Source organism: Heteronotia binoei, chromosome 9 (genome assembly GCF_032191835.1).
Source record: "Heteronotia binoei isolate CCM8104 ecotype False Entrance Well chromosome 9, APGP_CSIRO_Hbin_v1, whole genome shotgun sequence".
NCBI classification, from domain to species: Eukaryota; Metazoa; Chordata; class Lepidosauria; order Squamata; family Gekkonidae; genus Heteronotia; species Heteronotia binoei.
Genome location: NC_083231.1, coordinates 81,143,121 through 81,156,933, shown reverse-complemented (window position 1 = coordinate 81,156,933; position 13,813 = coordinate 81,143,121). Strand labels below are relative to the sequence as shown.

At 45.7% G+C, this 13,813-nt stretch overlaps 1 protein-coding gene across 1 annotated transcript in view; it reads right to left on the bottom strand.

Annotated features, from left to right (window-relative positions):
* The window catches only part of SEC24D (SEC24 homolog D, COPII coat complex component), an 80,049-nt gene that overhangs the window by 24,223 nt on the left and 42,013 nt on the right, over positions 1-13,813 (bottom strand). Inside the window, exons 10-11 of the mRNA XM_060246866.1 lie at positions 5,744-5,868; positions 1,308-1,499 (exon numbers count right to left, since the gene is read on the bottom strand). Of these exons, the coding sequence (XP_060102849.1) occupies positions 1,308-1,499; positions 5,744-5,868 (317 nt within the window). The remainder of the gene's footprint in view (positions 1-1,307; positions 1,500-5,743; positions 5,869-13,813) is intronic.

Here is a 13,813-nt window from a genome sequence, read left to right as displayed (position 1 = left end):
ATCTATCTATACATTCATCCATCCATCCACACACACACAAGAGTTTCATACCTTAAAAGCCCCCAAATTTTATTCAACATAGCAAAACTGGAAATATCAGGGGGCAAATAAAATACCAGATTGGCTGTATGTTGCTGATCATGTATGCTGATTTTCACTGACAAGTCAGAGCTTTGAAATGATCTATGATATTTTTATTCTGTCTTTTCCTTAAGGACAATGTGCATGGTTTTATCTTCACAACCAACCAGTAAGGAAAGTTAGGCTGGAAAAGGATCACTAGTCCAAGGTCATTCAGTGAGCGTCCATGGAAGAGGGGGGATTTTAAGCAAGAATCTTCAGTCCTGGGCCAACTTTCTCACTACTACCATAGTGGCTCTGCTTATGCCAGTAGTTTGCAATGATACAGTGCCTGCCTGTGGGATACCTAACATTTTAAAGCAGCAGTGTGAGGAGGCACGTTCTTTCCTCCCACATTACATCATGCAGTTATTCAGAAATATCGTATCTCCCTCCTCATATATTTCTGTATAGAAATCCAGCACAGTCTAACAGTAAACAACTACTCATAAGCAACAAGACAAAGTACTGCCTCCTGATTGAGTGTTATATGCAAGAAGTGATGATCAAATTAACTTTATCAGCACTGTAGTTTTCATCAAACTGAGGGACAATATTTGTGCACACCATGTTGGATCTAGCCAACTTTCCACTCAGTCTTGGCTGATTTCACTCCTAAACAGCTAATGCCATACACTGTCCCCATCCTAGGCTTTTGGGTGGTTTAAAGGGAGCTTTCTCACCAGTGGAAACTGGATGGATCTAACACAATTTATTCATGACAATTACTGCAGAGGAACATCAGATTCTATTAAAAAAAGAAAACCCATAATTTACTGCATTGCAAGATCCTGAGTACCTAAGCTCTAATTAAATCAAATACTTGTGGTGGGTAGTGAAGGACATGTTCTGAAATGGTATTGAATTTGCACTCTTTGTCTTAAAATTATTGTAATGACTATTTTCTGTCAGATGGCCATCTAGCCTCTCTTTAGAAACCTCCAAGGAAGGAGAGCCTACCACCTTCCAATGAAGCCTGTTTCACTGAAGAGCTGCTGCAACAGATACTTTGTTCAGTCAACAGTTGTATTTATTTATAGTCCAGGACTAGTATGTTTAAATAAACAGATATTGAACAGATTGTTAATGTGCAAACAGAGGTAGTTAACCACTAATTTCTACATAAGAAATCAGGCTACACATACACACACACCGCTGAATCCAAAAAGTATAAATGATTTGTTTACTTATTTATAACAGATCGTGACTCCTGAAAGTTCACAAGGAAGCCATCCAGTAAAGGAACAAACACTTCACTGACATCAGTGACCACCATCCTCTGAGGTTGTGCAAGGTTGCTCTTGACATTGAAGAAGTGGAGGACTTTGTTGTAGGTGACAAATCCAACTCGAATGGCTGAGAACTCCTCTTGCTCTTCCCTAAAAGAGAAATTATTTTAGAAAGCTCAGTTGCAAGTAATTTCAGGGCTGGGGGTAGGGAGGCCACCTCTAATTTATGGTCAATTCCGACTGGCTATGCTTGAAGACACAAGAAGCATCTTAATGAAATATCCAGATTTCAGTCTTATACACAGTAGATATTACCAATATAAATCAAATACTGTATATGGGATTTTAAAAAAAGAATTAACAGCCTGATGCATAAATAAGAGCTATGCCAGTGCAAGCAGATATGATATACTCCCTGAGAAGTTAAGCCAGAATGCTATAAATATCTCTTCCTTACCAGTGCTTTTCCTTTTAATTGAATGCAAATGGAAATTAATGCTTTAAAATTAAATATCTTCTTATTATACTATAGAACACTGATCACAACACGAGTTTGCTGTTGGAGTATGCATAATATCAATGACGTTTAATGCATTGGTTAACCATGGCCCCACTGATTTCCATTCCACACACTTGCCTGTTGCATTTAAGTCAACTCACCCAGAAACATGAAAGCCATTGAATTAGTTCTACATATTGTGCTACACAAACAAGTCTGTGTTTAAGCACTCCCTACTCTTCTCCTTGTATACTCAAAGTCAATCAGTGACTTCTGATTTGGCACATATCAGTGTTTGTTGCATCTGAAACAGTCAGCTTGCACTTGCCCTGCAAGTTAAGACTGCAAAGAGTTGGGTTGGGTCCAAACATTTTGCAAAAACACTTGCATCAAAAGAAGACAAATGTGTGGGTGCTGAATGAACAAAATAGTTGGCTTCAGTCTATTACTGACAGTCCTAGTTTGGAGGGAAGTAAAGTTCAGTGCAGACAAAATGGTAAACTATAGGTTATGCTAAATTAGAAACCTGTAACCAGCTCTAAGCGTGTGAGGGGAGTAAGAGACTGCATGTAGGAGTAGGAGATTCTTGCCATGTAGTGCTAATGGTTTCATTATACTAGAAGATGATGATATTGGATTTATATCCCACCCTATACTCTGAATCTGAGTCTCAGAGCAGTCACAATCTCCTTTACCTTCCCCCCACCATAACAGACACCCTGTGAAGTGGGTGGGGCAGAGAGAGCTCTTACAGCAGCTGCCCTTTCAAGGACAACTCCTATGAGAGCTATGGCTGACCCAAGGCCATTCCAGCAGCTGCAGGTGGAGGAGTGGAGATTCAAATCCAGTTCTCCCAAATAAGAGTCAGCGCACTTAACCACTACACCAAACTGGCTCTAAACCAGCTGAAGAAGAGTTTCTAGTTACTTGCAAATATAGTAGAAAAGGCCCCTCTAAGCAACAAGATAGGTTTTTTAAACCTCTGCCCACATATTTTCCTTTTAAATTGATGACTTATTAAAAACCCATATATATAAAACTGTGCATGAAAAAACATATATAAGGAAGCCTCTACGAATTTCAGTCATTCACCTGAAGAAAGAAGATTCAGAGCATATTAAAATGAGGAAGACCACTAACCCCTGGGATGACTTTATTTTTCAAATACTTAGACTGAGAGTTTGCTCTTAGAAACTCAGTCCACAGCTGCTGTACACACTTCTGAGCATGTCCTGTTCAAATAAATGAAGGTTGCACAGCAGCAGCAGTGTTATGCTATGCTGTTCATGTCCAGGCAAAACAGGAGAAAAAATGGTTTAAATAAATACAAATTTCATTGACACTTCTCTTGCTTTGATCACCAAGTAACAAAAGCAAAAACTGTTACATAAACAGGCTCCTGACACATTTTCCAGATTTCTCTGCCAAAAATAGTTTTTTTAAAAATGAACCACTTTTTAAATACACACACAAGGGAAATTCAGAAGGTTCATTTAAAAACTTGCAAATTTATTTTTCCTTATCTCTGCTCTGTAATTCTCATGTCAGTTTAGAATGTTAATCTGCCACTCATTCATTATTTATGAAAACACAGCTGGATTACAGAAGAATTTCTTTGATCTAACCAGTGTCATCCACAGCATAATTGTTTGTACAGAAATACTTACAACTCCTCTGAAAATTACACTTAGGGTGCGGTCACACGTACCATTAGTGACGACACAGCTCCGTCTGGCTGACGGATTAAATGTGTTCGTTCAGACATACACATCTGGCAATCGAGCATCATCCGGGGTCATCCAGGCTTGCTACACATGAATGGCGCATTAATTTGACAGCACATAAAGTCCGTCCCTTTTTCAAAACAGCAGCACAAGATCGGCTTTTTGTTGTTTGGACAACTCACGCGCGATACTACCTCTCACCTTTAAAAAAAAAAAAAGCCCCAGCAGACATGCGCATTGCCAGATCATCCGGGAATCTGAGGTGATGCTTCTGCTTCTCCAATCAACACAGGATCGGAGGGGGGGAACGTTATCCCACTATTCAGAACAGGAAAAAATTCCTTTTTTCAATGTGGAGGATTTCAAGATATCATTGTCACTGCCAATTTCTAGGAAAATAACTCCTGGCAGTTCCGTGGTTTGGATCGGCAATGTTAATTCCGGAAACTTTCGCACTTCCCCCCTGCTTCTGAAGAAAGTTTTTATTTCCCAGCTCCAAACAATTGGCTGCATGTTCAATGGACCCCCTCCCTTCCCAGAAATCACCATCTGATTAAGCATGCTCCAAGAAAGGAGCATGATAGTATTGGATGTCTGATCGCGCACAACATTATGAATCGCATTCTTGGATGCTCGTCTGAACTGCCCTGCATCGAATCAATATTCAGCAGTTCAGATTTGAGCGCTACACACCCGCTTTTAATGGTAGATGTGACCACACCCTTAGAGAAGCAAATCACATTTCATTGGAAAGTCTGTCTTGACCTGGACTAGTCAGACACAACTCTGTTAATTGGGCTGTGAGATGGTCAGGCATATTCATATTTTAAACAAATAAATCATTAAACAAGTTGAAATTTAATCCTGGCAAGATAGAGGTAATGTTTGTTGTAAAGGAGGAAGTCCTGAAGAACATGATATTCCCATATGTTGATGGGCTCCAGCTGACTCAGTTAACAGCCCAAGGATGACAACTGATCCTACTTTATGACTGGAAAAGCAAGCTGATGAAGCTGCAAATCAAGGTATTTTACCAACTCCTCTTAGCTTGGAAGATGCCCCCCCACCATCTTGACTCTGCTGAGCTGGCCATGTGAATCTATGCTATGACTACCTCAAGGCTGGAATACTGTTATGAGTCTACATGGGTCTACCCTAAAAGACAACTCAAAAATACAACTGGTACAGAGACCCATGGCCTGGCTGCTATTGAGAACCAAGCAGAATTTCCATATAGCTGTCCTTCCACAGACACTCCATTGGATACCAATCAGTTATCAGGTTCAGTGAAAGCTGATAGCTACAACCTACAAGGCACTTGACTCACACACCTACAGGGCCGCTTATCTTTTTCTGCTATGACAGCACTCATCTGAGCAGAGCCTTCTGAAGGTACCACCCTGTAGATAGGTAAAATCACTAACTGCCTGTTCAAACACATTCTTTGTGGCCACTCCTATTTACATTGTTGAACAGTCCTGCTGAGGCTATTAGGAAGGCTGCCCCACTTCTATCATTTTGCAAAATCTGCAGAACAGCATTGTTTAGGAGGGCACTCTTGTAGGATGACCAAAGCTGCAGGGCAATGGCTCAGCTCAGAAGGAGACTTCTATTAGGGCTAAAATCTTTCCTATGTGGATTGTTTCACTGCTAAAAACAGGTATGCTTGCATGCATTATTCTATTCTTCCCTTCCTCCATTCTACAATCCTAGCCCAATTGCATTATTTTGTTTTACCAGGAATTTTTGCTGTTAGATTCAAACGTTAGCATATGCTGTAATTCACTCACTCATTGGCTGAGGTTATCAAATTTTTAGTCAGTTTACTGACTGACCAAGTTTTTATCATCCTCCCAGTGAAAAAGGAGGACTATAAATGAAAATAAATTTAATAAAACACTGATAGTAGCAACATGGAGACAGAAGGTAGAGAGCTCAAAGAAATCCTGGCTGGATAGGTTGTGTATACAGGCAGGAGGAAATTCTAAAGAAGCGGGGGAAATTCCTAAGGCAGTATGTGGTAAACAAAAGCTTGGAATGCCAAGACTATGATCTCCAAAACAGAAAAGCATATAGAAGTTTTTTGAGTTAGCAGAAGGGCTTTTTTGGATCCAACTCCAAGTATTTTAGTTTTTCAGTTGTTGTTCATCTTTACAAACTATTCACATTACCTTGGAAGTCTATCCAAGACAGTCTTCAGTTCCTCACAGATGAGCTTAACAAGGCCACTTTTTATGTTACTGTACGACACGTCAATCATAAAGATATAGGCTGGTGGCTGTGGAATTTTGTTGTTCTAAAAAAAAGGAAAAGGAAAAAAAATTCTCACTCACCCAGGACACATAATCCAGTTGAAGACTTTCACAAAATACCCAAATAATCTTTGGGGAAATTATAGTTGTAGGCTGTTTTTTGCTTCAAAAATTAAGGCTAGTCCATGATAATTCCCTTCTACTGACATACAATAAATTGATAGAATAAGGAAAATATTTTCTCATATACAATACATAGATGCCCAACTTTATTTTTCGTCTTCCATTCATATGCTCAGTTTGCATTAAAATTTTAATAATTATCCAACCTAAATGCATTAAAAATATCAAATGACTTCAGTGTGTGTGACAATCAGAACATATTCCCAGCACTTGCTGAAACAGAACATTCTGTTTGAAAAAGTAAGTTCCTTCTTATAAGCAAGCATTCAGTATGCTGATGGTACAGTCGTTGGTTCAGTTGATAATGAGCGGCACTTTGACTAGAAAGACTTTGGTTCAAATCTATACTCAGACTGATTCCTTATAAGCAGTTGTTCTGCTCCCAGGCTTCTGCTTGAGCTGGCTCAAGCAATCAGTTCCCCAACAGTTGCTGCACAGACGCCTTTTGATCCCAGCAACCTCCCATTCCCCTTGAGCAACCAGCTCTCCAAAAAACCAGATCTAGTCACTGCAAGGGGAATGAGAGACAGCCGTAGATCAAAAGGAGCCTGTACAGTAACTCGTGGAGCATCGATCACTTGAGCCAGCTCAAGCAGAAGAATTGGGGGTGGAGCAACTGCCAGTGAGGAATAAGTCTTATTTGTGAAGCTCACTAGGTGACTTTGGGACAATCAGTCTTCTTCAGTCTAACTTCACAAAGTTGTTGTGGTATACAAGGGTGGAGGGATCAACATACCTCAGCTGTTTGGAAAAAGGGAAAGACAAAAAAGCAATTGATGTTAAGAAAGGCTGAATCCAGCAGAAAAGCTTAAGACAGCTGTGGATCTATCCACACAGTCTCCTAGCTGCCTGCGGTTTGCTCTAAAAATTCTTTCTGAGTGTCAGGAAATCCTGGTAAACAATGCAGCACAGTACAGGGGGCTGCTATGACAAGGGGAGATTAGGTAAAATCATCTCTCTTTCATCCTACGCAGGTTTTCAAAGCTGGCTGCTTGGGGAAGAGAAAGGCCAGGACAGACACACCCAACCAGATCCTCCTACTATTTTTTCTGCTGGATGAGTACCATCTTACTTGCCACAGATTCCTGGATGCCATTTCTTGTTATGTGAAATGTTAAGAATGTACGAACTTAAGAGAAGCCATGCTGGATCAGGCAGTAGCCCATCCAGTCCAATACTCTGTCCCACACAGTGGCCAAAAAAAGCCAGGTGGCATCAAGAGATCCACCAGTGGGGCAGGAACTCCAGAAGACTTTCCAATGTTGGCCCCCAAGCACCAAGAATACAGGGCATCACTGCCCTGGACACAGTGTTGTATCTATACCTTATGACTAATAGCCACTAATGGACTTCTGCTCCATATATTTAACTCATTTCCTCTATGCTGTCTATGCTTGTGGCCACCACTTCCTGTGGCAGTGAGCCACATGTTAATTACTCTTTGGGAGAAGAAGTACTTCCTTTTATCTGTTCTAAACCTACTGCTCATTAATTTCATTGAATGTCCACAAGTTCTTGTACTGCAAGAAAGGGAGAAAAGTACTTATTTCTCTACCTTCCCTATCCCATGCATAATTTTGTAAAACTCTATCATCTCACCCCTCAGTTGTCATTTCTCCAAGCTTAAAAGCCCTAACCTGTTTAACTGTTCTTCATAGGGGAAGTGTCCCATCCCCTTAATAATCTTAGTTGCCTTTTTCTGCACTTTTTCCAATGCTATATCTTTTTTGAGGTGCAGTGACCAGAACTGTACACAGTATTCCAAATGAGGCTGCTCCATTGTATTGATTTATACAGGGGCATTATGATACTGGCTAATTCTTCCAAATAATCCCTGGCATAGCATTTGCCTTTTTTATTGGAGTTGCTCACTGAGTCAAGATTTTCAGAGTTATCTACTACAACAAGATCTCTCTCTTGGTCAGTCTCTACCAGCTTGGGCACCATCATTGTCTATTTATAGTTAGAATTTTTGGCTCCAATGTGCATTACTTTGTACTTGCCCATGTTGGATCTCATTTACCACACTGATGCCCACTTCCCCAGTCTCAACATATCCCTCTGGAGCACCTCACTATCCTCTCTGGTTCTCACCACCTTGAACAACTTAGTGTTATCCACAAACTTAGTCACTTCGCTGCTTACTTCCAGCTCCAAATCATTAATGAACAAGTTCAAAAGCACAAGACCTACCTAGCACTAAGTCCTGCAGTATCCCACTACTTACCACCCTCCACTGTAAAAATTGCCCATTTAAACTCACTTTCTGTTAATTAACAAGTTTTTAATTCACTTGTCCCCTTATCCCATAACTATGAGTTTACTTAGAAACCTTTGATGATAAACTTTATCAAAAACTTTTTGGAAGTCCAGGGAAACAACTCTAACAGGTTAGTGAGACAAGATCTTCCCTTACAAAAGTCATGCTGATTCTTCCTCATTAATTTATGTTCATCAATATGCCTACTAATTCTATCTTTAATACCAGATTCCACCAATATACCAAGTATTGATGATAGATTGACTGACCGGTAATCTCCCAGATCCCCTTTGGAACTTTTTTTTAAAGATGGGGAGTCCTCAGGAATGGAGGCAGATTTTAATGATAGACTGCATATTTTTGTCAGGAGAAGGACAGGTTTCTTACCTGTAACTGGTGATCTTCGAGTGGTCATCTGTGCAATCACACATATGGGTAATCCGCAGGATTGGCCCCGACCTCGGAGAGTTCAAAGCAATCTTGATCGTAGATCTGGCGCGCCTCCCACTTGTCCTGGGAGGAGACAGCTACTGCGCATGCCTGGACAAGGGGGAGGTGCTTAGCCACTCAGTTTCTTCCCGCCGCCGGATAGGTGGAAATAACTGTGCTTACTAGCTTCCAGCAGCGGGGAAGGCTGGGTGGGTCTGTGTGATTGCACAGATGACCACTCGAAGATCACCAGTTACAGGTAAGAAACCTGTCCATCTTCTTCGTGGTCTCTGTGCATTCACACATATGGGTGATTAGCGAGCCATTTCTTCGGAGGTGGGTGCTGGACCTGTAAGAACATGAAGGGTTAGAGCGTAACGTAATGATAGTGGTACTCACAGTGGTTAGTCGAAGATCGATCGTAGCACTGCTTGTCCGAAGGAGGCATCTCGCCGGGCACGGACGTCGAGAGCGTAGTGCGAGGCGAAGGTAGATGTGGAGGACCAGACGGCTGCAGCGCATATGTCCTCTATAGGGATGCCTTTCATGAAGGCAGACGAGGTAGCCACGGCTCTGGTTGAGTGGGCTCGTATATGTTGAGGGATTGGTTGTTTTGCCAGCTGGTAACAGAGTTCGATGGCAGCAACAATCCATTTGGAGAGTCTCTGAGTAGATATTCTGCTGCCCTTATTATGGGTAGCGTAGGTGACAAAGAGTCTAGGGTCTTTACGGATTTGGCGGGTTCTGTCTATGTAGAAGGCTAGGGCTCTCCGTGCATCCAGGTTGTGGAGTGCCCTTTGTCCCGCGTCCGCGGGGTGCTGGAAGAAGGCTGGTATGGTGGACTGTCTTCCTAGGTGAAAGGTAGAGACGACCTTGGGTAGGAAGGTCGGGTCAGGTCGGAGGACCACCGTACTGTTATGAAATATCGTATACGGTGGGTCTGCTCTGAATGCGCAGATGTCACTGGCCCTCTTGCCTGTGGTGAGGGCCGTAAGTAGTGCCGTCTTCCATGACAGCAGGTGTAGTGGGATGGAGGCCATGGGCTCGAAGGGTGGTTTCATGAGTTGGCTCAGGACTAGGGACAGGCTCCAGGTGGGTAGAACTTGTTTGATTGGTGGGTGTAGGCGAATGATGCCCTTGAGGAAAGCTCTGGTCGCGTGGTGAGAGAATACCGTTGTGCCATCGATGCGGGGGTGGAAGGCAGAGATGGCTGCCAGGTGTACCTTCAGGGAAGAATACGACAGACCCGCTCTGGAGAGCGTTAAGGTGTAAGTTAGTACCTGAGGTATAGTGGCGAGGTTGGGGTCGAAGTTGTGCTGTGAGGCATAGTGTGAGAAGCGTTTCCACTTAAATAGATAGGATTTCCTAGTAGATGGTTTTCTGGAGTTCACTAGGACCTGACGGACCTCCGGAGGGAAGTCTAGAAACTGATTCTCCAGGCTGTTAATTTGAGCGATGCCGGGTTGTGGTGAAGGACCCTGCCGCCCTGTTGAGAGAGGAGATCCCGTGTTTGAGGGAGCTGGATGAAGGTATTGTTGGACAGGAGCAGCAAGGTCGTAAACCAGGGTTGGCGCGGCCACCATGGAGTTATGAGGATGCAGTTTGTGTGGTCTACCTGAATCTTCTGTAGAACTCTGGTGATAAGTGGAATGGGCGGAAAGAGGTAGTGGAGTGTTCCTTTCCAAGTTTGTATGAAGGCATCCCCCCTGGAGAGGTGGGATGGAGGACCTCTCATGTAGAAGCGGGTGCATTGGGCATTTGACGGTGAAGCAAATACATCTATCTTCGGTTGTCCGAAGATGCTGAATATCTGTCTGATGTATCGGCTGTTGATAGACCACTCGTGGTTGTTGGTGGAGTGGCGGCTCAGGGCGTCTGCCTGGGTGTTCTCGGCCCCTGGTAGGTGTACGGCCGTGAGGAAGATGCCCTGGCTTATGCTCCAATGCCATAGGGCTAGGGCTCTCTTGCAGAGTCTGACGGAGGCGGTGCCGCCCTGCCTGTTGATGTAAAAGACTGTGGCGATGTTGTCGGAGGTGATCTGGACGTGCTGGTTCCTTAGCGATGGGAGGAAGGACCGCAAAGCCTTGTGCACTGCGATGAGCTCCAGGCAGTTTATGTGGAGAGAGCGTTCGTAGTCTGTCCACTGGCCCTGCACCGTGAGGTCTTCCAAGTGGGCTCCCCATCCCCAGTTGGAGGCATCTGTGGTTACAATCACCGAGGGCGGTGTCTGCTTGAATGGCATGCCCTTGTAGAGGTGACGTTCCTTGGTCCACCATTTGAGGGATGGTACAATGTGTAGTGGAAGGGTGAGCAGTGTGGATTGATGTTGTGTGTGAGGGCGGAAAGTTCTTACGAACCACATTTGGAGGGGACGCATGTGCAGCTTCGCAAACCGCAGAACTGCTGTGGTTGCTGCCATGAGGCCTAGCATTCTCTGGAAGGTGAGCGCTGTTTGGGAGCGCTGGGCGATGATAGTGTTGGCCAGTGACATTATGGCGAGTGCCCTGTCCTGAGGTAGGAAAGCCGTTTGCGAGAGCGTGGAGATGTCTGCTCCTATGAATTGGATCCTCTGGGTAGGGACTAGTTTGGATTTTGAGAGGTTGACTAGGAGGCCTAAGGTGGCCAGGGTGGAGAGGGTGGTCGAGACGTCCAGTTGTAGTTGCTCCCTGGAATGGGCGACGATCAGCCAGTCGTCTATGTACGGGAAGATTGATATCTGCTGCTGGCGTAATGTGGCTGCTACTACTGCCATGCACTTGGTGAAGACCCTTGGTGCTGTGGAGAGACCGAAGGGAAGGGAGCAGAACTGGAAGTGCTGCTTCCCTATGGCGAACCTGAGGAATCTTCTGTGATGATGGTTGATTGTAATGTGGAAGTAGGCGTCCTGGAGGTCTATGGACGCCATCCATGCTCGTTCTGGGATGAGCGGGAGGATTGCCTGAAGCGTGACCATACGGAATTTCTTGTAGGTTATGTGTAGGTTGAGTTTGCGGAGGTCGAGAATGGGTCGGAGTCCTCCGTCCTTTTTTGGCACCAGGAAGTACCGGGAGTAGAAGCCGGTGCGATGGTATTGGGGTGGGACTGGTTCTATCGCGCCTTTGTCCAGCAGAGACGCGATTTCCGTCTGCAGGGGTGCGGACGGGGGTGTGGTGAGGAACCGGTGGTGCTTTGGAGTGGACGTAAACTCTATTAGGTAGCCTCTTTGAATGATGGCGAGGACCCAGGCGTCCGATGTTATGGTCCTCCAGGCAGTGTAGAATGGTTGTAGTCGTGTTGATGGGTTTGGCTGATGGAGGGAGACTGGACGGCTCGGGGCAGGGAGGTCAGAGAGACGGTTTGGGTGTGGTTGAAGGTTTCTTGGTTGTTTGGCGTCTGTGTTGAAAGGAAGGTTTGGACTGCGGTGGTTTGCGCTTCCATGGTTCCTGTTGCCGTGGGGATCTGTTCCCTTTGTATTGGTTGGACCTCCAGTTCCTTTGTCGATTGGTTTGGGTCAGAGGTTGGGAGACTCCCAGTCGTCTTGCCCTCTTCCTGCCATCGTCTACAGATGTGAGGATGTCATCTGTAGAGGAGCTAAACAGGCCAAGGCCATCAAAGGGCAAATCTTCAACTTTGTATTTGATGTCTGGTTGGAGGGAGGAGGACCTGAGCCACGCGTGTCTGCGGAGTGCTATGGCTGAGGCCAAGGTTCTGGAGGAACACTGTGCAGCGTGACGGGCAGTGTTGATTTGCTGTTTGGTTACTCTGGCCATCTCCTGCAGGGTGGTGGTGGCTGACTTTTGGGATGCCTCGGGCAGGGATGGTACCAATGCGGCGAGGGAGGTGGTCAGGTTGTGGGTGTATGCGGAGAAGCATGCCATGTAGTTGAGGATTTTGGTTGTGGCTGTAGTGAGGGCGTAAATCTTTCTTCCGATCGTGTCGAGTTTTTTGCCCTCCCGTTCTGGTGGTACCGGGTGTCTAGTCTGCTTCGACTTCGAGGACGAATGTACAATGATCGAGTTCGGAGCCGGGTGGGTGAACAGGAACTTGGAATCAGGTGCGTGTATCTTGTACAGCGCTTCAACCCTCTTGGATGTTGGCGGTACCGATGCCGGTTTGTCCCATGCTTCTTTGAGTGTTTCTAGTAGAACGGGGAGCATTGGGAGAGAAGAGCTGGATGGAAGATCCGCGTGGACTAGATCAAAAACGACGTCCGAGACTCTGGGAGCGTCTGTATTGAGCTTTAGATTTAGCGAGCTTGCCATGTTTGCTACAAGGTCGAGGTAGGATCTTGGGCCTTCAGACGGTGATAAGTCTGCTGGCTTGGCTATGTCAGAGTCTGGGGATTGTAGGTCCGAACCCGAAGAGTGGTCGGAGTCGGAGAGTTCCTCCTCGGATCCGTCGTCGGTTCCTTGAGGTAGGTCGGGCTGAGGTGTTGTCTTGGGAGCCGTGTGTAGGGATTCTAGTGGTGACGGGAGCTTCGGTTCGGCGCCGAGGTCCGTAGGGTCGTCATGGTGGTGAAGCGATTCGATCGATGCAGTTTGGAGTCTGTGTGTGCGATCTCGGTAGTGCGGAGACTCTTGGTAGCTGTGGTAATGGCGATCGTGGGATGGTGATCGTCGGTGCCGTCTTCGGTGCCGTGGGGATGGAGACCTAGATCTCGATGGAGAGTAATAGTAGTGTCTCCCCCTGCGGTGGCTGCGAGAGCGTCGGCGGCTGCGGGACCTGGTGCGGCGGCGACTGCGGGACCTGGTGCGGCGGCGACTGCGGGACCTGGTACGGCGGCGACTGCGGGACCTGGTGTGTCGGCGACTGCGGGACCTGGTGCGTCTGCGACTGTGAGATCGAGGTCTAGTCAGGGGATCTCTCGGGGTCGAGGGTTCTCTGGTGAGCGCGTGGGCGTCTATCGGCTGTGAGAGATCTATGAATTTAGTGGGGTCGAGAGTGTGGGTCCTAACGGATGCGGTAGAGTGCGTATCCAGCAGCTGGTCTGGTGGGGAATTCGGAATGGACGGCGACTTTGATGATATGCGGATGATTTCCAACGGAGTGATTGACGGTGTTGCCGTCGACTTCGACGTCGGAGTCTTCGGCATCGATCCGGAGGCAGTGGCGGTCGGGTTCGGGGCCTTCGGTTTGGT